General features: G+C 40.2%; 1 protein-coding gene across 3 annotated transcripts; it reads left to right on the top strand.

Moving 5' to 3' along the window:
* Nucleotides 1-927: 927 nt before the first annotated feature.
* LOC104417069 (topless-related protein 4) lies at nt 928-18338 on the top strand. 3 transcript variants are annotated; one of them, XM_039310267.1, is made up of 19 exons: nt 928-3064; nt 4077-4245; nt 4442-4551; nt 4629-4698; nt 4869-4942; nt 5052-5147; nt 5225-5320; nt 5875-6002; nt 6100-6334; nt 6410-6574; nt 8787-8927; nt 9932-10042; nt 10161-10340; nt 16352-16480; nt 16566-16661; nt 17032-17067; nt 17149-17220; nt 17368-17531; nt 17646-18338. In XM_039310267.1, the coding sequence occupies exons 2-19, from the start codon at nt 4209-4211 to the stop codon at nt 17968-17970; spliced, it is 2265 nt and encodes a 754-aa protein (XP_039166201.1). In that variant the 5' UTR covers nt 928-3064; nt 4077-4208; the 3' UTR covers nt 17971-18338. The 3 variants fall into 3 exon arrangements, 2 of the variants coding, with proteins under 2 accessions (XP_039166201.1, XP_039166200.1); XM_039310266.1 differs by having other exon boundaries at nt 4442-4515; nt 17032-17220; XR_005549931.1 differs by lacking the exon at nt 17149-17220 and having other exon boundaries at nt 1573-3064; nt 17032-17101; nt 17646-17760.
* Nucleotides 18339-22756: the final 4418 nt, after the last annotated feature.

The raw sequence follows: 22756 nt of genomic DNA, 5'->3' as shown, positions 1-22756 counted from the left end.
CCAATTCAATAGGCAAATCAACATCTCTGTTTGTCCTTGACCTAACAGAATGCCATAAACTTACTCAACTTCCAGACTCTGTAGGCTCCCTCGTGTCTCTAAAGCAGTTGTTATTGTTGGGATGCCACTCGTTGAGACAAATCCCAAACTCGATTGGAAAGTTGACATCATTGATTGAGCTGCATTTGAAATCTACGGCCATTGAAGAATTACCTGAATCCATTGGTTCTTTGAAGGAGCTCAAGATTCTAGATGCCTCTTATTGCAAATCGTTAGCCCACATACCCAACTCAATAGGCAATTCAACATCTCTGTCTTGCCTTGACCTAACAGAATGCCATAAACTTGCTCAACTTCCAGACTCTATAGGCTCCCTCGTGTCTCTACAGTGGTTGTTATTGTCGGGATGCCACTCTTTGATACAAATTCCAGACTCGATCGGAAAGTTGACATCATTGATTGAGCTGCATTTGAAATCTAAGGACATTGAAAGATTACCTAAATCCATTAGTTTTTTTAAGGAGCTCAAGATTGTAGATAGCTCTCATTATGCATCGTTAGACTATAGACTCATTTCAATAGGCAATTCAAGACTCAACTCAATAGGAAATTCAACGTCTCTGTCTTGCCTTGTCCTAACAGAATGCCATAAGCTTGCTCAACTTCCAGACTTTATAGGCTCCCTCGTGTCTCTAAAGCTGTTGTTATTGTTGGGATGCCACTCGTTGAGACAAATCCCAAACTCAATTGGAAAGTTGACATCATTGACTAGCTTTGCATTTGAAATCTACGGCCATTGAAGAATTACTCGAATCCATTGGTTCTTTGAATGAGCTCAAGATTCTAGATGCCTCTTATTGCAAATCGTTAGCCCACATACCCAACTCAATAGGCAATTTAACATCTTTATCTCGCCTTGATCTAACAGAATGCCATAAACTTGCTCAACTTCCGAACTCTATAGGCTCCCTCATGTCTCTACAGTGGTTGTTATTGTCGGGATGCCACTCGTTGAGACAAATCCCAGACTCGATTGGAAAGTTGACATCATTGATTGAGCTGCATTTGAAATTTACGGCCATTGAAGAATTACCTGAATCCATTGGTTCTTTGAAGGAGCTCAAGACTCTAGATGCCTCTTATTGCAAATCGTTAGCCCGCATACCCAACTCAATAGGCAATTCAACATCTTTGTCTTGCCTTGACCTAACGGGATGCCATAAACTTGCTCAACTTCCGGACTCTATAGGCTCCCTCGTGTCTCTACCGCGGTTGTTATTGTCGGGATGCCACTCGTTGAGACAAATCCCAGACTCGATCGGAAAGTTGACATCATTGACAGAGCTGCATTTGAAATCTATGGCCATTGAAGAATTACCTGAATCCATTGGTTCTTTGAAGGAGCTCAAGACTCTAGATGCCTCTTATTGTGCATCGTTAGCTCACTTACCCAACTCAATAGGCAATTCAACATCTTTGTCTTGCCTTGACCTAAGAGAATGCCATAAACTTGCTCAACTTCCAGACTCTATAGGCTCCCTCGTGTCTCTAAAACATTTGTTATTGTTGGGATGCCACTCGTTGAGACAAATCCCAAACTCGATTGGAAAGTTGACATCATTGACTATGCTGCATTTGAAAGCTACGGCCATTGAAGAATTACCTAAATCCATTGGTTCTTTGAAGGAGCTCAAGACTCTAGATGTCTCTTATTGCAAATCGTTAGCCCGCATACCCAACTCAATAGGCAATTCAACATCTCTGTCTTGCCTTGACCTAACAGAATGCCATAAACTTACTCAACTTCCAGACTCTATAGGCTCCCTCGTGTCTCTACAGTGGTTGTTATTGTCGGGATGCCACTCGTTGAGACAAATCCCGGAGCTCGATCGGAAAGTTGACATCATTGACTGAGCTGCATTTGCAATCTACGGCCATTGAAAAATTACCTGAATCCATTGGTTTTTGCAAGGAGCTCAAGACTCTAGATGCCTCTTGTTGCAAATCGTTAGCCTGCATACCCAACTCAATAGGCAATTCAACATTTCTATCTTGCCTTGACCTAACAGGATGCCAAAAACTTACTCAACTTCCAGACTCCATAGGCTCTCTCGTGTCTCTATCATGGTTGTCATTGTCGGAATGCCACTCGTTGAGACAAATCCCAAACTTGATCGGAAAGTTGACATCATTGACCGAGCTGCATTTGAAATCTATGGCCATTGAAGAATTACCTGAATCCATTGGATCTCTAAAGAAGCTCAAGACTCTAGATGCCTCTTATTGCAAATCGTTAGCCCGCATACCCAACTCAATAGGCAATTTAACATCTCTGTCTCGCCTTGACCTAACAGAATGCCATAAACTTGCTCAACTTCCAGACTCTATAGGCTCCCTCGTGTCTCTACAGCAGTTGTTATTGTCGGGATGCCACTCGTTGAGACAAATCCCAGACTCGATCGGAAAGTTGACATCATTGACTGAGCTGCATTTGAAATCTACGGCCATTGAAGAATTACCTAAAAGCATTGGGAATATGCAAAACTTAAGGATATTGGACATTAGTGGAACTCCCATAATAGAATTGCTTGATGACCCGGGAATATTGGCAGAACTCCAAGAGTTCAGAGCTTCAGGATGGAAAAATCTGGAAGGGTCACCTAGTAATAATGGCCAATTGGTTTCACCAAACAATCTTGGTTTAGACAAGCTTCAAAAACTATCAGAATTGCGCTCTCGCATACTAGCTCTAGGTATCACCTACCAAATCTCGCAATCACTAAATCTATCCCAACTAAACTTTCTCAAGAAACTCACTCTTTCTAATTGGCTTGAATGTCTCCCAAACCTTTCTATAAAACGTTGTAGAAAAGCTGTGAATCTTGATTTTGTATTTTCAAAAGTTCAACCTATTAGTTGGGCATTCTATTTACTTTTTGTCTTGTGATACAGTTCTCTTAAAGCGTCCCAAGACTCCTCCAGCCAACAACTCAGCCATGGACTATCAAATAGCAGATTCTAAACATGTTTGAAGAGATCAAGACCTTTTGGAATCTTGGATGAAGTACTTATTTCATCTTGCTTTTTCTTTATCGTTCTTTATTAATTATAGGATGGTTCTATCTATAAAGAGAAGTATTTTATTGGGTGATCGATTATTTGTTATGTATGGAATGCTTTTCTCAACATTTGTAACTAGATCTCGTCAGACTTGTTACATTTACTTCTCGCTATTTTAAGTCTTTTGTTCATGGAAGTAGGGATTTTCAATTTTCCTGAATTATAAACTTAAGTTGGAATATATTGCCCATTCTTATGCGATTCTCTTTCTTAATTATCTTTCTTTGCATGCCATTGAATGAAACCTTTTGAAAGCGCTCTCACTTTGGTGCTATTGCGGCATATGATCATGCATTGGGAATCTTCAGGAGTGTAGGGGTTATTTCACATCGGTTGTGGAAGGAGAAGGTAGTAAGTTTATAAGTGTAAAGGAAAGCCTCACCCTTTAAGCTAGCTTTTGGGGTGAGATAAGCCCAAGACCACCCAACAATGATAAACTTTTAGTTTTGAGGTTTCTAGATACCCTTAACTTTCATGATGTTAACTTAAAGAAATAATTGAGGATTGGAAGGATTACAAGAAAGTCTGATGGAGAGAAAAATGAGCAAAAGGGCTAAGGTTGTCAATTTATGTTTGCTTGTCTTAATTGTGTTTGTTACTGTGTCAATTCATCATGACTTCTATTAGACATGTCAAACCATTGAATTAGATGAGAGCATGTAAATATCTCTCAACCAACTAGTTAAATGTATGGTGATGTGTCATATTTTGGTTGTGTCTGTGTTTTTCGTGTTTGGTATTGTCATGTAAACAGTCGGTGTCAATATTGGTAGCATTAATGAGGAGTGTGGACTGGGAAGGTGTTGATTGCATCTTCTCCCATCACGCAGGCATTGTGCTCGCGTATGCTAGTAAAATAGGGCTCTCATACGAGTTTTGCATCTTTTGAGTGCCATGGTTTTTATCAATTTTCTAAAGGACTAACTAGTTTTGTAATCTTTATGACGTCCTATTAGGTGAATAATTTGCCGGCAAACATTCTGCCTATCTCATACAACTGCCCAAGCCTCAGTCAGAGTTCTTATTCTTCAAATGACTTGCCCGGAAATGTAGTCATTACCCTAAGTCAAGGTTCACTTGTTAAGAGTATGGATTTCCATCCAGTGCAACAAATTCTGCTGCTCGGTTAGCACTTCTTTCATACTCTATGAAGAACATGTTCCGTGCTTTTCTTTAGTTGGATATACTTGTTCTCATTGGAGGCCATAAGTTTGTGCTTTGGTGCTTGGAAGATTGCTTTTTGATGTTCTTTTGACACTAGCTTCAGCTATTTTAAACCATGGGCTATGATTCTTCAAATTTTTGCTTCAATAATTTTCAGTGGGAACAAATACGGGCAATGTTATGGTATGGGAAGTAGGCAGCGGTGCGAGGATTGCTTTGAGAAAATTCAAGGTTTGGGATTTGGGAACATGTTCAATGGCGTTGCAGGTATGGAAGTTCAATTCTAAATAAAATCATGGCATCTTGTTTTTGGACATGTGATTATGGATTTTAATTCTTTGTAGGCTTCTCTGGCCAATGACTATACAACATCCATTAACCGTGTAATGTGGAGTCCTGATGGAATCCTTTTTGGTATGTACATATGTCACTTCTACTTGTATATCAACTTAAGAAATTGGGCAATACATACTTGCAAATTGATGAAAAAACTAAAGCGCCAAGAACCAGACTTCATTGCAATATTTTTCAGGAAGAAGTGTCCATATGCTGCTTTTATTGAAGATTTGTGGTTTTCACTTTAGGTGTTGCTTATTCCAAGCACATGGTGCACATATACTCATATCATGGTGGTGATGACATAAGGAACCATCTAGAGGTTTGCTACTAAACAAGGAGAAAAAAATTAAGCTTCTCTGTTCTGCTGACAATTGCCACCTAAATGTGAGTTCAACTTGATTTTGACTCTAAGCTAATGTCTGATACAGCTCGAGGCTCATGTTGGAAGTGTTAATGATCTTGCCTTTTCATATCCAAACGGACAATTATGTGTTGTGACCTGTGGAGAGGACAGGTTGATCAAGGTATATTTTGATTGTTTTCCTCAGCATTACGATGTTATGTTGTTTGATCCCTTTTAACCAAGTTAGTAGTTATGTAGGTATGGGATGCAGTGACTGGGGCTAAACAACAGACTTTTGAGGGTCACGAAGCACCTGTATATTCCATTTGTCCACACAACAGAGAAAATATTCAGGTACCTGGTTATTTCGTGTACTAACAAGGACACGCTGCAAGCATGGCCAATTGGCTGTACGCTTGACCATTCAATGGACTTTCTTTGCTAAAACTCGGTTAGGTCAAAAAATTTGATTCAATTTGTATGAGAAGTGTGAATATGTGTTCTAATGGACCTTGTTCATTTCAAGGATTTTGCAAGTCTTCCGACTTTTGACCTGTCTTGATTAGAATGTGCTTGTTAAACATGGTGACATGGTCCAAAGATTAAATTGCAAATTTGATTATTTCAGGCGATGCTACTGAGCATGGACAACTGGGTAAAGGTTTTCGCAATAAGTTCAAATGGAAAATTGCTTTGCTTCCATTATTTGTTCTCCCTTAGTTTCTCCTCCAGTTTTGATTGGTTAAATTAATAATAGATTGATGTTTATTGTGCCTGGGTGGAGCAGCAATTGGCGATGATTGTGTACACTTTATTATGAGGATATTTTATGATATCTATTTGGGTTTTAGGTGGATGTGCTCTTGGACATGTTATTGAATTGATTGTAGGATTGTTTTATTGTGTAGTTCATCTTCTCAACAGCAACGGATGGGAAAATTAAGGCTTGGTTTTATGACAACGTGGGGTCAAGAGTTGATTGGGATGCACCAGGTCACTCTTTTACCAAGATGGCATGCAGTGCTGATGGAATAAGGTTCAAGACCACCAGCATTGCATTTCAAGCTTGATTTTATCCCGTGTCATTCTTTCTGATTGAAATAACCTATTTTAGCAATTTTATTTGGCTATAGGTTGTTCTCATGTGGAACCAATAAAGAAGGAGAGTCATACTTGGTTGAATGGAATGAAAGTGAAGGGGCTATCAAGCGTACCTATCATGGACTTGGAAAGAGATCTGGTGGGTTTGTGCAATTTGATACCGCTAAAAACAGATTTTTGGCTGCTGGAGACGAGTCCATGGTCAAATTTTGGGATATGGACAATAACAATATTTTGACAAGTACTGATGCTGACGGTGGATTGCCGGTAATTCATTATTGTTAATTTAATCTGATTGAATTAGCTGAACCTTTCCATTAAACTCACTCTTTAAATTTGCAGGCTTCACCTTGTATTAGATTTAACAAGGAAGGAATTCTATTAGCAGTCTCAACAAGTGACAATAGTATCAAAATTTTAGCAAATGCTGATGGGATTAGGCTGCTAAGGACAATGGACAATTGGCCTTTTGATGCTTCTAGAATCACTCTGGGACCTCTTATGAAGGTAAGCTTTTTCAAGCTCACACTAACTTCATAGAGAGGAGCTCGCTAAATGTCATCAATCTTGTACTGCCACCAACAATTGTGATATTTAGTTCTGGTAATGCTATTGTTGGGGCAAACCTAGGTAATAGAGGGGTTCAATGGCAGAATTAAAATGTTTGATCCAATTTCTAGATGTGCATTTGGTAGAGAAGTCTAGAAAAATCCAAAAAAAAAAAAAAATCTGGCAAAAATGCAGGATTATCTAAAGTTTTGTGTAGAAAAATCCATAAAAATTATCTCTGCAATGTGGCAGAGACACTTGCCTTAAAAATATCTCTGACCCAAGCAAATATTTTTGCATGTCTTAGCCGCTGATGTAATCTTATGAAAAGGCTTAGGGTCGTCCAAAAGCAAACACATTTGGGTCTATTTTTTTTTTCTTTTTTTATTCTTAAAAACAGATTTGAAATGAAAATTATTTGATAATGTAATTTTATTTTTTTTATATTTTTGAACAAATTTTTAGTTAATAAATAGATTTAGAAAATATATATAATTTTTTTTTTTACATTTCTAGAACAAAAACAAAAATAAATTTTTTTCTCATTACTTGCTTTTGTCATATGTGACCACCGTCACTGCCAACCACCTCCTAAGCCCGTCGCTCTCCACCAATTGATAGTCACCGCCTAGAAATTATCTTTGCTCAATTTCTCGTTCATGGATTAAAAATAGAAAAATTTATTTGTGATTAGAAATTATTATTTGAATTAAAAAATAGTCAAAAATCGTTCGCGCCCATAATACACCAACTAAAATAAACCTCTCTACCTTCGTTTGTATGATGCATTGGATAATAAAAGCCTTCTTCTTTTTCTTTTTCTTTTTAAATATCCTTGTGCTCCTTGCTGCCACTTTCAGAAATCCTTGTCCTATTCTATTACATCAGCAGCGGCTGACTTGCGGAGCATTTTTTCCTCACATCCATCCAGTCATATTTTAACACATCTCTGTGGATTTTGAATTAAAAATAAAATTCCTTTGATGATCCACCGGCCATGGACCTCGGACTAGCCGGCTGCCACCCTTGAACACCACCGCTCCGTAGGCCAAGCTTCAAATCTAGCTGAGTCGTCACCTCGGCGCCGCACCAGATCTAGTCCACCTTCACTTGCTTCAAGCTGATCCATGGCCGCCTCCGAATCTGGTCGACCTCGACTCTACGCCAGATATCGTCTGCCTTAAAAACGGTTCGAGCTCGGCGGCTCCTCCATGACCGCCGAGAAGCCGCCGAGATCTCGGTCACAACGTCGAGCTTGGCAGCCATAGAAGGCCATCACCTCCAGATCTAGAGGCTCAATGGCAATGGAGGCCGAGCGTCCAGATCTGGCCGTGGCGAAGGTCGTGACATGACCTCGAGCTGCAGCGATGACCGCCGTTAGAGGTCGCCTTAAGAGACGGCGTTAAAAGTTGCAGACGGCCATGGACAGAGCGTGTAACAAGAAAGGAGACAAAAAAAAAAAGAAAAGAGAAGAAGCAAAGAATGGTGGGGAACAATAAGAAAAAGAAACATCTTTTCCAACTTTTCAACAGCATCACCGGGATGAGCCACGCCGACGACCATGGACGGCCAGATCTGGAGAGCCAACAGCGTCACCGGCCATGGCGGAGCAAGGTTCGCGAGTGACGCCGACGGCCATGGACGGCCAAATTTGGAGAGCCAGTGGCGTCACTCGACGAGTGACGCCGATGGCCATGGTCGGCCAGATCTGAAGAGCCAGCAGCGTCACCGACGCATCATCGGCCATGCCAGCTCGTCCGAGGTCAAGTGGCTGGCTTTGGACGAACGAGGAAGATGAAGCTAGAGGAAACAATTCCACCACACAAAGAAACTCCACATCAATATTTTTTAATTTAATTCAAGACATGTAAATTTTTTTAAGTGGATATCAAGGAAAAAATGCTCGCCCCATCAGCTGTTGCGGCGCTTTGAAACCACCTAATATCTTCCCCTTTCCGCACACATCTACACAAACTAGCAGATAAACTAGAAAACCATCGGGCAGCAATGGTAGGGATGGCAAGTGGTATCATTAATGCATTAGGTCGTTAAATTTTTTTAAGGAGCTTTATTTGTTGCTTACTATTACTTAAATGATGCGATAATTGCATTTGTATGTGCATGTTTATTGGACGTCTTTCAATGACATCCTCTCTTTTGAGCTCTACAGGACAGTGAGAGCATGGCCGATGTGAAGCCCAGAATTGCTGATGAGTCAGGAGACAAATCACGAATTTGGAAACTGACAGAAATCAATGAACCATTACAATGCCGGTCCATAAGGCTGCCTGATAACTCTACGGCTACGAGGGTACAAATGATTGCCAAATTAGCATGTTCTTATGCAGCATTTCTTTTCCACATTAATCTGTCATGTTTCTACTAGATAAGCACAAATTTGAATAGGGGTTGCATTTAATGCACTTGCTTTATTAGTTTCATTCACATGTGGTCCAATTATTTATCTCTTAAACCTCAACACTTGAAGGACTTTGTCATCTCTTCATTTGGCCTTTTATTGTTAACTGATTGTTTCAACTATACAAATAGAAAAGGATAAGATCAACATTAATGAATCTGTGATTATGGTGTGGCAATTGTGCTTGAGTTTTGTTGGCTGTGGAGGTCATGAATTTTATGATAACGGATGATTCCTGATTTAGAATGTAGTGGTATAATTGAATAACTAGACTTTTTTAGCCTTTGCTTGAAATCTAATGAGATGGATTGTTCTGTGGACTCTCATGCGGTTACATTGGTAAAAGGCACAGATTCTTCACGAGATGAATTTGGCTTTATATATGGCAGGCAAAGTATATCATTGCGCACCACTTTGATGCTTGTCGGAATGCTAAGCTTGTGAATTAAGCTATTTTGAGCTTGTCAACTCCCGGAAACTTTGAGTGGAAATTGACCTGCTGAATCTAAATTCACGAACACAAGAGGCCAAACGTTAGATATTCCCAGAAAGAATAGCATGGTGAAGGCACTGTATTTTTGCACGGAGACCTTACAGAGTTCTCTTAGTTCTATGGGGATACAGCTAGACGGTTCAAGTCGAGGTTCTATGTGATTGTCTCAACTGGGTTTTGATGTCATGGGTATTGTATGCTCTGTTCATATGTAAAAAATATACAGTACGTGCACGCGCCCCTATGCTGATAAATATGCAGGCGGCGTCACCGAGTGTCTCTTTGCATAAATTTCTGCATCTATCATTTAGTGCCCAGTTCTTTGGGCTCTTTCTTTTGCATTTTCTTTTAACTTTGGGTCTTACATTTAACTGTCAATACTGAAGCTAATAAAATGAAGCAGGTCTCGAGATTAATCTATACAAACTCAGGTCTTGCCATTCTGGCTTTATCATCGAATGCTGTACACAAGCTCTGGAAATGGCAAAGAAGTGATCGGAACTTAACAGGCAGGGTAAGGAATCTTTTTTTCCTTCTTGAAATTGGCAAGCTATTTTATAGTTTGGGGCATTGATAGCTACATCAATTCGGCTTCCAAAAAAAAAAAAAACTACATTAATTCTTCTTTCCAGGCTACAACTAGCGTAGTACCACAGTTATGGCAACCTCCTAGTGGGATTTTGATGACCAATGACATAAGTGATACAAATCCTGAAGACGCAGTTCCGTGCTTTGCACTGTCAAAGAATGATTCTTATCTAATATCAGCATCAGGGGGGAAGATCTCTTTGTTCAATATGATGACTTTTAAGGTGAATATTTTCCCAAAGGCATGTTTACATCCTTTGTCTGTTTTTTGTAGCACTATCCACAAGGCACGAGATGATGAAATACCCCTTTGTGCTGAATATGCATGCACTATTTCCTTTTCACATTTTTATGGGTCCTAAAATTAATTGATTCTATTATGTACAAAAGTATTGAACTCTATAGTTAGGAGGTCCATGAAAGCAATTGCTCCGATTTTCATGTGGATTATTTGGTCAGAAGTGCAGCATATGTCCTTTTTACTTGCTAAGTGAGACAAGGGCTTTACTCTATCTTCAATGGAATCTTTTTGCTCTCACTAATTAAAGAAAAAAAGACGAGCTTTTTTCACCCATCCAAAGATCTAATGATCGAACTTGCTCTCTCCCTTTCTTGGGAAGGGGAGATGCCATTGAGACAAGTGCCTCTTGGCACATATGTCCCACTGTTACTTATAAAATTGCTTAATACTATCCTACCTGCTGATATCCAGGTGATGACAACGATTATGCCCCCACCAACAAACAGTGACATTATTGCAATAGGAATGGACGACTCCTCTATTCAAATTTACAGTGGTCAAGTGGATGAGGTGAGACCTGATTTCATCATCATTGAAAGTTAACCTTATTATTATTTGCAACAGAGTTATGGATATTGACTGTTTCACTTTCTCAGGTCAAGACAAAACTAAAAGGACATCGGAGAATAATCAAAGGCTTTTCCTTCCCAACTTCCTTAACTGTTCTCGTGTCTTCTGGCGCCGACTCTCAGGTATCGGACTACTAATTTTTTACTTGCTAAGTGAGAAAAGGGCTTTTCTCTATCTCCAATGGAATCATTTTGCTTGTAATGATAAAATAAAAGAAAGCACGAGCTTTTCTCATCCATCCAGAGATCTAATGGTCGAACTTGCTCTCTCTCCCCCTTTCCGAAGAAGGGAGATGCCATTGAGGCAAGTGCCTCTTGGCACATAGGTCCCATTGTTACTTATAAAGTTGTTAATACAATGCTGCCTGCCGATATCCAGACAATCACAACACTTGGGCCTCCACCAGCAGCAACATTTCTGGCGTTCCATCCTCAAGATAATAACATCATTGCAATAGGAATGGAGGACTCCTCTATTCAAATCTACAATGTGCGAATTGATGAGGTGAGACCTGTTTTCATTGTTGTTGAAAGTTAACTTGTTATCTACAAGAAAGTTATGGATATTGACTGTTTCACTTTCTCAGCTCATGGCAACACTAAGAGGGCATCAGAAAAGAATTACGAGCCTTGCCTTCTCTCATGTCTTGAATGTTCTCGCGTCTTCTGGCGCTGACTCTCTGGTACCACACTACTACTGCATCTTACTTTCCAAGTAAACATGCCTAAGTTTTGGGTGGAGAGCAATGTAGTTTATAGTGCCCCCAGAAAAGGGTTGATGTTCACTCTCTGGATTTATTGATGCTTATGTCCTCAGCATAGGTCATGAATTGAAGGCATCCTTTACCGGTAGAATAAATCCTTCCAGAAAACTTCATCTTTTGTGTTGACAAATTAATCCCATCCCATTAAGTACGAAAAAAGAAGCTATGATGTCCTGCTGTTGCTTACAACAGACAAACGATGTGATTCTGATATAGAAACACAATGCTGTTGATATCCCTTTTGATGATTGTCTATCATCATTGCAGTTGTGTGTTTGGAGCACTGATGGATGGGAGAAGCAGGCTAGTAAGTTTCTGCAGATGCCGAATGGGCGAGGAGCGGCTCCTCTTGCTGATACTCGTGTTCAATTTCATGTGGATCAAGTACATCTGCTGGTGGTTCATCAAACACAGATCGCCACATATGAAGCTACTAAACTAAAATGCCTCCGGCAGGTATTGAAGATTAGCCAGAGAAGTCAAGATATTTTTTTGTTGTGCAGTATCTAAGAGAAGGAAACCAATCTCCTTCATCTCATTGCTGATTGCATAAAAATTAGTTTTCTCTTTGTTCCCTTGTGCTCCCTTGCTGCCACTCTATTGTTGAAATATTAGGTAGTATGAGTTGCTTTGTGCCTTATCTCATCCTGACTGCATAAAAATTAAATGTACTTTTTTTGATTTGTTGTTCATTGCAACTAGTGGGTTACTCGAGAAGCTAGCGCTCCAATCACAGATGCTACATATTCATGCAATGGCCAATCAATATATGTGAGCTTTGAAGATGGAAGCATCGGTGTTTTTACTGCTTCTACACTCAGATTGAGATGTCGTATAAATCCTACTGCTTATATCCCTCCAAACCCCAGGTAAGTTGGTTATTGCTGCTCAGTTAACCTCATTCCTTTATGAAAATGGCAAGTCTCATTTGCAAAGTTCCAATTGTCTCACAAGTCATTCATTCCTCACTGATGTATTTGGCAGCTTGAGAGTCTACCCGCTAGTCATTGCAGCACATCCATCTGAACCTAACCAGTTTGCACTAGGGCTTACTGATGGCAGCGTCTATATTCTTGAGCCATTGGAATGTGAAGGAAAGTGGGGTACTTTTCCTCTTGTCGGGTGCAACCAGTTCAGATCAACCCCGAAGGTAGTGCAGGTCATGTCCCTCCCTGTTAAACTTTAAGCATTAGATGCTGAGCTGGCTTTCCTTCACCACGCTTGATTCAAGTTTCGAAGGATGCCACAGAGTGTAGATATTACGGCCTCAGGGTACACTAACTTTGCAGAGATGAGGTTGCTAATGTCTTGAATCTTATGCAGCCACCGCCAATCACAACATTTCATTTTGGTAATGCTACTGTTGGGACAAGACCGGATGATAGAGGTGCTCCAGTGGCAGCAATGGTTGGTATGGTTAGTATCAACACTGCCTCAGAAAGTCAAATTTTTTTAAGGAGCTTTATTTTTTGCTTCCTATGTTACTTGAATGATGTAGTAATTGCATTTGTATGTGCACGTTCGTTGGACATGTTCCAATGACATCCTTTTTTGAGCTCTACAGAACAATGAGAGCATGGAGGATGCGAAGCCCAGAATTACTTATGAGTCAGGAGACAAATCACAGATTTGGAAACTGAAAGAAATCGATGAACCATCACAATGTCGGTCCATAAGGTTGCGTGATATCTTAACAGCTAAGAGGGTACAAATGATTGCTAACTCAAGATGTTCTTATGCAGCATTTCTTTTTCATATTTGTCTGCCATGTTTCTGCTACATAGGCGCCAATTTGAATAGGTCGCATTGAATGCACTTGCTTTGTTAGTTTCATCCCCAAGTGGTCCAATGATAAATCTTTTAAATCTCAACACTTGAAGAACTTTGTCATCTCTTCATTTGGCCTTTTATAGTTATGCTTGTTTCAACCATACAATAGGAAATGAATAGATCAACATTAATAAATCTGTGAATATGGAGCGGCAATTGTGCTGGAGTTTTGTTGGCTGTGGACGTTATGAATTTTATGATGAGGATGAACAGGGGGATGAATGCTGCCTGACTTAGAATGTAGTAGTATATTCGCATAAGGAGACTTTTTTAGCCTCTGCTTGGAGTCCAGTGAGATGGATTATTATGTGGACTCTTAGGCAGTTACGTGTAGTAAAAGGCACAGATTCTTCACAAGATGAATTTTGCTTTGAACATGGCAAGCGAAGTATATCAAGCTTGTGGATTCAGCTATTTTGAGCTTGCCAATTTCTAGAAACTTTGAGTGGAAATTTACTTGCCGAATTTAAGATTCTGTTTTACAGAAAATGTGACATTTCTCGTAAATGTTTTCTTAAGAATCATTTCCCAGGAAAATGACAACATTTTCCAGTGTTTGCCTAAAAATTGAAGATGAATTAAAAACAATTTTCCATTGTTTGATATGGAAAATCTGATTTAATATTCCTAAATAGACATATAGGGTGCTAGTAACTTGTGGATGGGTAGTAAGGGAACTAGCTATAGGCACTAGGGTCCCAAGTCCGCCTTCGGACCCCAACTCCGGCGTTGGGGATTGGCGCTGGGAACTGGACCACAAGCACCTAGGTCTTGGGCGTGACCTTGTGGACTAGGGCGGGAGTGTCGAGTATTGAGCTCAACCTTGATGAACTGAGCACGAGTACTAGGGTCCTGGGCTTGGCCTTTATTGACTCTAGCACAGGCACCTGAGGTCGCGAGCCTTGGTCTAGATAGACCCGGGCTCGGGCACTTGGACTTGAGTCGAAGTGCCAAGGATTCGAGCACGGCCTTTGTTGACTGAGGCTCGAGTGCAGTATACCCAAGCTCGAGCATTGGACCCAGGCATGGCCTTTGTGGACCCAAGCTGAGTGCCAGGGCATTGCGCACAAGCACCAAGGCCTCGAGTTGGGCCTTGGTGGATGCGGGCGCTAAGGACCCAGGCACTGGCATTGAGGTCTTAGGCCTAGCCTCGATGGACCTGGTTCCGGGTACCGGAGATCCAATCTTATATTACGTTGGGGTTTCCACATCCAAGTGTGGAGTTTCAAGTCGAAACGCCGATACGTAATCATATTTTGGAAAATGATTTGCGATTTTTTAATGGAAAAATCATATTCCTGAATTTAAACATAGTTTTTCCATTGATTAAAAAAACATTTTTCCTTTGACTCATTTTCTTGAACGAACTAAATGCTGGAAAATGTTTTTTTGAAAAAATATTTTCAGGAAAATTAATAAAGTCGTAATATACAAACAGTTGAGGCAAAAGGATAGGTATTCCCAGAAAGAGTAGCATGGGTGAAGGCCCTGTATTTTTGCACGTAGACTGCACAGAGTTCTCTTCGTTCTGTTTATGCAGCTAGACGGTTTAAGTCAAGGTTCTACTTTTTGTCAGAATTTATTTGGTGACTGTTTCAACGGGGTTTTGGTGACTTTTTCAACGGGGTTCTATAGTTATGCTCTGTTTATATGTAAACATACGGTATGTACATATGCTTATGCACTCAGACACTGTTGGATAAACATCAAGTTGAACCCGTGCATCACCGACTCTCTTTGCATTAATTTCTGCATCCATCATTCAATGCCCCCTTTTTTAGGCTCTTTCTTTTTCACTTTGAGTATTACATTTAACTGTCGCCACTGAAGTTGATAAATGAAACAGGTCTCCAGGTTAATATATACAAACTCAGGTCTTGCCATTCTGGCTTTATCATCGAATGCTGTACACCAGCTCTGGACATGGCGAAAAAGTGATCAGAACTTAACAGGCACGGTAAGGGATCATTTTTTTTTTTTTTTTTTTTTTTTTGAATTTGGCAAAGCTATTTTATGCTTTAGCGCATTGTTAACTACATTAATTCTTCTTCGCAGGCTACAACTAGTGTAGTACCACAGTTATGGCATCCTCCTGGTGGGAATTTGATGACCAATGACACAAGTGATACAAATCCTGAAGACACAGTTCCATGCTTTGCACTGTCAAAGAACGATTCTTATGTAATTTCAGCATCGGGGGGGAAGATCTCTTTGTTCAATATAATGAATTTTAAGGTGAATATTTTCCCAAAGCATGTTCACATCCTCTTGTCGATTATTTGTAGCACTATCCACAAGGCTCGGGATGATTAACTACCCCTTTGTGGATGAGTGAAGTCAAAGTGATGCCAAAAGTGATTATGTGCTGAATATGCATGCACTATTTCCTTTTCTCATTATAATGGGAGCTAAAATTAATTGAGTCTCTTGTGTAGTAGAAAGTATTGACCTCTTTTGTTAGGAGGTCCACGAAAGCAATCACTCTGATTTTCATGTGGATTGCGTGGTAGAGTCACAAGTGCAGCATATGTCCTTTTTTGACATGTGAGTGAGACAAGGGCTTTTCTTTGTCTCCAATGGGATCTTTTTGCTCTTACTGATTAAAGAAAAGAAGGCAAGAGCTTTTTTCATCCATCCAGAGATGTAGTGGTCGAACTGTTCTCTCCCATTCCGAAGAAGGGAGATGCCATTGAGGCAAATGCCTCTTGGCACATATGTCCACTTTTTACTAAAAACTTGTTAGTAATACTGTCCTGCTTGTGGATATACAGACAATGACAACATTTATGCCCCCACCACCAGCAGCAACATTTCTAGCGTTCCATCCTCAAGACAATAACATTATTGCAATAGGAATGGAGGACTCCTCTATTCAAATTTACAATGTTCAAGTTGATGAGGTGCGAGACCTGTTTCTGCAGTCATTGAAAGTTAACCTTGTTATCTGCAGCAAAGTTATGGATATTGACTATTTCACTTTCTCAGGTCAAGACAATACTAAGAGGACATCAGAAAAGAATAACAGGCCTTGCCTTCTCTAATGAATTAGATGTTCTAGTGTCTTCTAGCACTGACTCTCAGGTACCAGACCACTGCTGCATCTTCATGTCCAAGTAAACATGCCTAAGTTTTGGGCAGAGATAGTAAAGTAGTTTAAAGTGCTCCGAAATATGGGATGATGTTCCCTCTGGATAAATTGATGCTTATATCCCCAGAATACCTCAGGTCATGAAGGCATCCTTTAACGGCAGAATAAGTCCTTCCATAAAACTGTCTTTTGTGTTGACAAATTTATCCCATCCCATTAAGTACGAAAGACGAAGATGTCCTGTCGTTCCTCATAACAGATGATCGGTGTAATTCTGATATAAGAACACGAAGTAGAATCTTATTTTTTCATTCGTGCATCAATGTAGATGTCCCCTTTGACGAATGTCTATCATCACTGTAGTTGTGTGTGTGGAGCACTGATGGATGGGAGAAGCAGGTCAGTAGGTTTCTGCGGATGCCGACTGGACAAGGTACAACTCCTCTTACTGATACTCGTGTTCAATTTCACGTGGATCAGATACATCTACTAGTGGTTCATGAAACACAAATCGCCACATATGAAGCTCCCAATCTAGAATGCCTCCAGCAGGTATTGAAGATTTTTTTTTTTTTTTTGTGCACAAACCAATCTCTTATCTCATCCTGCTTGCATAAAAATTAGCGAAATATTAGGCAGGATGAGTTGCTTCGTGCCAAATGTACTTTTTTTTTATTCTTTGTTCATCACAACTAGTAGGTTTCTCGAGAAGCTTGTGGTCCAATCACAGATGCTACATATTCATGCGATGGCCAATCAGTTTATGTGAGCTTTGAAGATGGAAGCATCAGTGTTCTTACTGCTTCAACACTCAGATTGAGATGTCGTGTGAATCCTGCCGCTTATATCTTTCCAAACCCCAGGTAAGTTGGTTATTGCTGCTCAGTTAACCTTATCCTTTATGAAAATGGCGAGTCTCATTCGCATAGTTCCAATGGTCTCGCAAGTTATTCATTCCTCACCAATGCATTTGGCAGCTTGAGAATCTACCCACTAGTCATTGCAGCACATCCATTCGAACCTAACCAGTTTGCACTAGGGCTTACTGATGGCAATGTCCATGTGCTTGAGCCATTGGAATGTGAAGGAGAGTGGGGTGCTTCTCCTCCCGTTGAAGATTGTGTTGGGCCTAGCACGACCTCTGGCACCACCAACTCAAATCAACTACCTTCGCCCACGGCCAATGAGGCTAGCCTTGCCCAGATCTGGGCAATGCAGCTTCGCCCACGGCAACAATGGCCACCACCATGTGATCTAGGCACGGCCACAATTAAAAATGAAAGAAAGAAAAGAAGGTGCTGAAATTTTAATTGCGCAGAATCATGGTTTTGATATCAATAATAGTTCATGTTTTGATATGTGTATGGTCTAATTGATGTAGAGTAATGAAGTAGGTATGATACATTGAGGGAGATAGGAAAGATTCATAAGACGTCGATAATTTATTGCATACCACATAATAGTTTGAAGTAGATATGGCGGAGGAGCGTCATCATACGGAGTTCTAAGCTCTTCTCCCTACACGCTTTTTGGTGGAGGGGTAAAACCCACGCACGTGGTTGAATTACAATCCTATTTATAGTGGATCGTCTGGTTTGCAAGCTGCACGCTTGATTGCACTTTCCTTGTTCACACTAGTTGACTTCAAGTTGCATTTTCAACTTTGCTTCTTCTGACAGCCCACGATCTTCCTTTCTTCAGCAGCCATTCTTGACTTATTTTCAAGGTTTCCCCGAACTGTCCATCGCCCGAGACTTTCTTCAAAATTATATTAATTAATCACTTCTTGAGAATGCTAAATTATTTGGAAGATGAATCGCAATTTCCAACAAAAGAAAAAGGGAAGAAAAGAAAAAAGAAAAAAATTGTCCACATGCCTTACTACATAGAAAGACCGGTGTTTATTTTAGCGATTTTAAACAAAATTTAATCGGACGAATTATATTGACAAGTTATAAAAAAAATTCATAACTAAATCGATTAATTTCTTTGCAAATGAACACAAGTAGATGGGAGCACGAGAATAAGCTGTTTTTTTTATCTCATCCATGTCTCGATCATCCTTTCCTTACAATACTATGCTATCAGCCTTAAAAGAGTGCGATTTCTCATCAAGTGAGCCTATATAGTCATAACAATGTGCTTGCACGTCAAACGATTGGAGAAGCCATAAGTGTAATCTGAGAGCACACAACCGAGGGCCTCCTTCCCAGGCTGGTTGTGAAGTGTAGCGAGAAGGGAGGGGTGGGGTTTCACCACCTACAAGAGCCGTCCCCGGTAGTCTCCTAACAGAGCGCCCAACAAGACTACGTTCTTTATTTTAACTTGTCGGTGCCCACACACCTTACACCCCCAAAATTGTAAGTGTATCTTTTTCTTCCCCACTTGCAGGGAATTCTAGCAATTGTACACTGAAGAAGGGCTTCACACTAGTAACACTTCACTTCAAATCATCTCCACACCAGGTTTTCCCTAGAAGGTCATTGAATATGTTTGATTTGATTCTTATATAGCAAGTTTAACCTTGACAATTTTGGATGTCGCACCTTGAAGGCACATTCTTCTAAACACTAAATTTGCATAACCAATAGTAAAGTGAAACTAGCTCACACATTTTCTCCAGACATTTCCACATAATTTGGAATCAGTTTCACTTATAAATCGGAAAGATATTGGGTTTCCCCCATTTTGAGAAGAGCTTCTTGACGTGGGAGTTCTAAAGGGACTTGAAGCCTATTTGGCATAGTTGTAACTAAATTGTAGTTGTATTGTATTGCGACATATCGTAATTTTCTCATTTGGTAGCACATGTTTTACAATTGTCATGACTCTCTCAACTAGGCAAGAAAGAATAGGCTTTGAGGTAATGTCAAGGACAAAAATTCTCCCAAATTCTTACCTCATGCGACATTAGAAATTTTATTTTAAAAATTTCAATTTTTATTATTATCTGAAAATAGGGACCTGGGCCGGGCCCTTGGGCCTAGTCCGGACATGAGCCGCACGCTTGTCTCACGAATCTGGGCTAATGGGCACAATTCGGGCTTTTATATCTAGCCCCCAACAATTCTAACTCTGCTAAGCCCAAGTCAGATTACACCCATCTTAAGCCCATTACCCATGGTAATAACCTCTAGTCCACTGTCTCTCCTAACTACACCAAGTCCATCTTTAAGCCCAATTTCCGTTATAGATAGATCCAACCCTAATCCCACGCTAACCCCGTCTTATTATTGTCTGTTCCGCATCTTTCCTCTTTTCTTACGTCTTTCGTCATTTTTCTTCATTATTATTCTTTCTTCTTTCAGCCCGTTATCCTCTTGAGAGCAAACCGATAATCTGCCAGCTCATTCGTAGTTAAATACATTAAATCCACATAACATGAGCATTATATTTCATTGTCCATTTGTATTATAAGAATCGAATCTAAATGCTAATGGACTGACTGGTAGCAAGTAATCTATGCTAAAATTTCTTAAGATAGAAGCGGATCAGGAATTATTTCACTGATGTATCCTGGAGACATTTCATCAAATAGTCTATGGGCACCGAAGGGATTAAATCTAGTTTTGAAATCGAAGTTGTGTTTTCGTCTAAAATTAGTGTCAGAACCAAAAAGCCGTCACGAATAATCAAATTACAGCCCAGATCATCAAGTGATTTTCACATGAGTTTACATGGACGTGGTTCAGTCACGTATCTTTCCTAAACAGGGCAGGAAAGGGGAATGAAATCACCTCGTAAAGGAGGAGTCCTTGGTTTCGGTTCCTGGGTCAGGCTTGCACAAAGAAGATCTGAAAAGTGTTGCCCATGAGAGTACGCGTTGGCAACAAAGCTTCAAACACCTTACATCTCAAAAATTGTTACTCAACCATGTCAAGTGAAGCAATTTCATTAAAAGCTGTAGTAATCTTGAAGGGGCTACAATTGCGAAATATTTGCCAAACACCTTACAAAACCTGCATCACCCATCTTTTATAGTCCAAGGGACCGCAGGAAGACTTACCAAACAGTCTCTCAAAAAAAAAAAAAAAACTCTCCGTACATAGAATTATTTTTACTCTTTCCAAAATCATTCACATATTTTTAAATGGTCATAATATGAATAACTTAAATGGCAATTTCTATGAGAGTTAAATTATTAATTCGAAACCTTCAAGCAAAGAATTATAAAAGAAGATTGCCAATGGCATTGGGAGGCAATTTGGCAAAAGAAGTATTTCTAATAGGTATCGTAAGTCAGAACTCAACAAAAACGTCAATGGAAGTGTTTGATCATGAAGAAGAAGAAGAAGAAGAAGAAGAAGCAATACCATTCGCTAAGGGAGAACTCACGCACGCAGAAGGGGGGGGAGGAAGCAGGGGAAAATGGCTCCCATCTTCGATCATCTCCGGTCACCATTCGATAACCTTTTCGTCGCGGTATCTCAAGTTCCGATATAGCCACTTAGCTACCATGGCCCGATTATTACAAGTTCCAACTCCTTCGCTGGTCGCGCGGTCAACCATCAGTCTCATGAGGAACGCATTTGCTCATTTCATCGAGAGCACCATTCCAAAACCAAAAAATAAAATAAAAATAGAACATCGAGCAAGGAAAATTCATCTAAAAAAAGCGATTCCGTTCGATTCAGTTGGCGATTTCAAGCGTTCTGAATTGATTCCAGTGGCAGTCGCCAGCATCAACAGCCTCTTCGATGCCGCGACTCATCTCCTTTGTTCCCCTCTGTTCCGCGGCTGAGAGCCTCGAAATGTTCCAGTTCGCTCGGAGCTTCTCCACCTGTTCAGGTTTCCATCATCGACACGTTCTAGAGCTTCTTTCAGTGATTCGTGCGGTCAATGGTGGCCTCAATCCGCTTCGTTAACCAGGTAGCATCTCCTGCTCTTTTCTCACAAGTAAGAGGCCGAGAGTCTGATTCTCTGATTATGATGAAATTGATCATATTTGGATCTCTTTCTTTGATTTTAAACATCATGTACTGATTTAGCTTGAGTCTAGTTGTAAATTTTAGTTCGAAATGGTTATGATCTGTTCCTCAACCGATTGACCATACTCTGTTCGATGAACTATGTCTGAGACCTCGTTCTGAATTGATTCCAGTAATCGTCCGATTTGAAAGCACATTAGTGGCGTTCGCACGATATTGTTCGATTTTTCAATCTTCAGACATGATTACGAGTATATTCCATGGTTGCCAAGAATGAAACCGACTCTTCCTTGGTTTTCTCTGTGCTTCTTGAGATCCCTTGGTGATTAATGGTGGTCGCAGGCGAGAGGAGAAGGCTTAAGAGTCGTTGGCACATGCATTGACCTTTGGTGATGAGCATAGTATGCCTTGTCGAACAGAATCGAGACGACGTCGCTGAGCGTGAATCGCAATCACGCCAGTTCAGATCACGAAATTCGGCCAACACATGTTATGGTCACTAACTGGAGCAATGTTATGGCTGGTTGCCAGCCGCGTCCTTGTTGCTGAGTCACCCCGCAATGTCCTCAACTGCACAATGTCTCGATACTTTGTTGCAAAAACAATGTGCGTTACCTGCCTCACAATTCTTGTCTTGTCCTTCGGTTATTGATTACTACACCGTCATCAATTTCATTGTCCGAAAGCAGGTAATCAATCTAAGAGTACCCACTAAAATCACATTCTATTCATGTCATATACATCCTGCTCCATTCTTGGTGCATGACATATTCTACTTCACACGTGCTATGAAGGGAAATCGATGGTCGACGATCAATATGAAGTGAGCTTATTCCCTGTCTTTAGTTGATAGTTTCTGCATGACAATCAACGAATTAAACCAGTTAATAGCCTGCTCAGATCCAATAAATCAAGAATTTATTTCTTTCTTGGAAATGTTGATGTCATTGCTTTGTCTCCGATAGTGGAAAGAGTTTATTGTTTGTTTTGAACTTGCATAAGAATTGATGGAATGCTCATGGAGCAATGAGTAGTGCTAAAATTCCAAAACTCCTCGTTTGTGAAGTTTCAATAGTCTCGCAAATAATTCATTCCTCGCCGATGCATTTGGCAACTTGAGAATCTACCAGCTAGTCATTACATCACAACCATTCGAACCT

This window comes from Eucalyptus grandis, chromosome 3, assembly GCF_016545825.1.
Source record: "Eucalyptus grandis isolate ANBG69807.140 chromosome 3, ASM1654582v1, whole genome shotgun sequence".
Lineage (NCBI taxonomy): Eukaryota > Viridiplantae > Streptophyta > Magnoliopsida > Myrtales > Myrtaceae > Eucalyptus > Eucalyptus grandis.
This window is presented reverse-complemented; position numbering and strand designations above follow the sequence as displayed.

Excerpts from the sequence above, each read along its gene's own strand:
- LOC104417069 (XM_039310266.1), top strand. The coding sequence starts at position 4,209 with ATGGATTTCCATCCAGTGCAACAAATTCTGCTGCTCG. Across the intron at positions 4,699-4,868 it reads TCCTGATGGAATCCTTTTTG|GTGTTGCTTATTCCAAGCAC; the intron begins GTATGTACATAT and ends TTTTCACTTTAG. Across the intron at positions 6,003-6,099 it reads TGCAGTGCTGATGGAATAAG|GTTGTTCTCATGTGGAACCA; the intron begins GTTCAAGACCAC and ends ATTTGGCTATAG.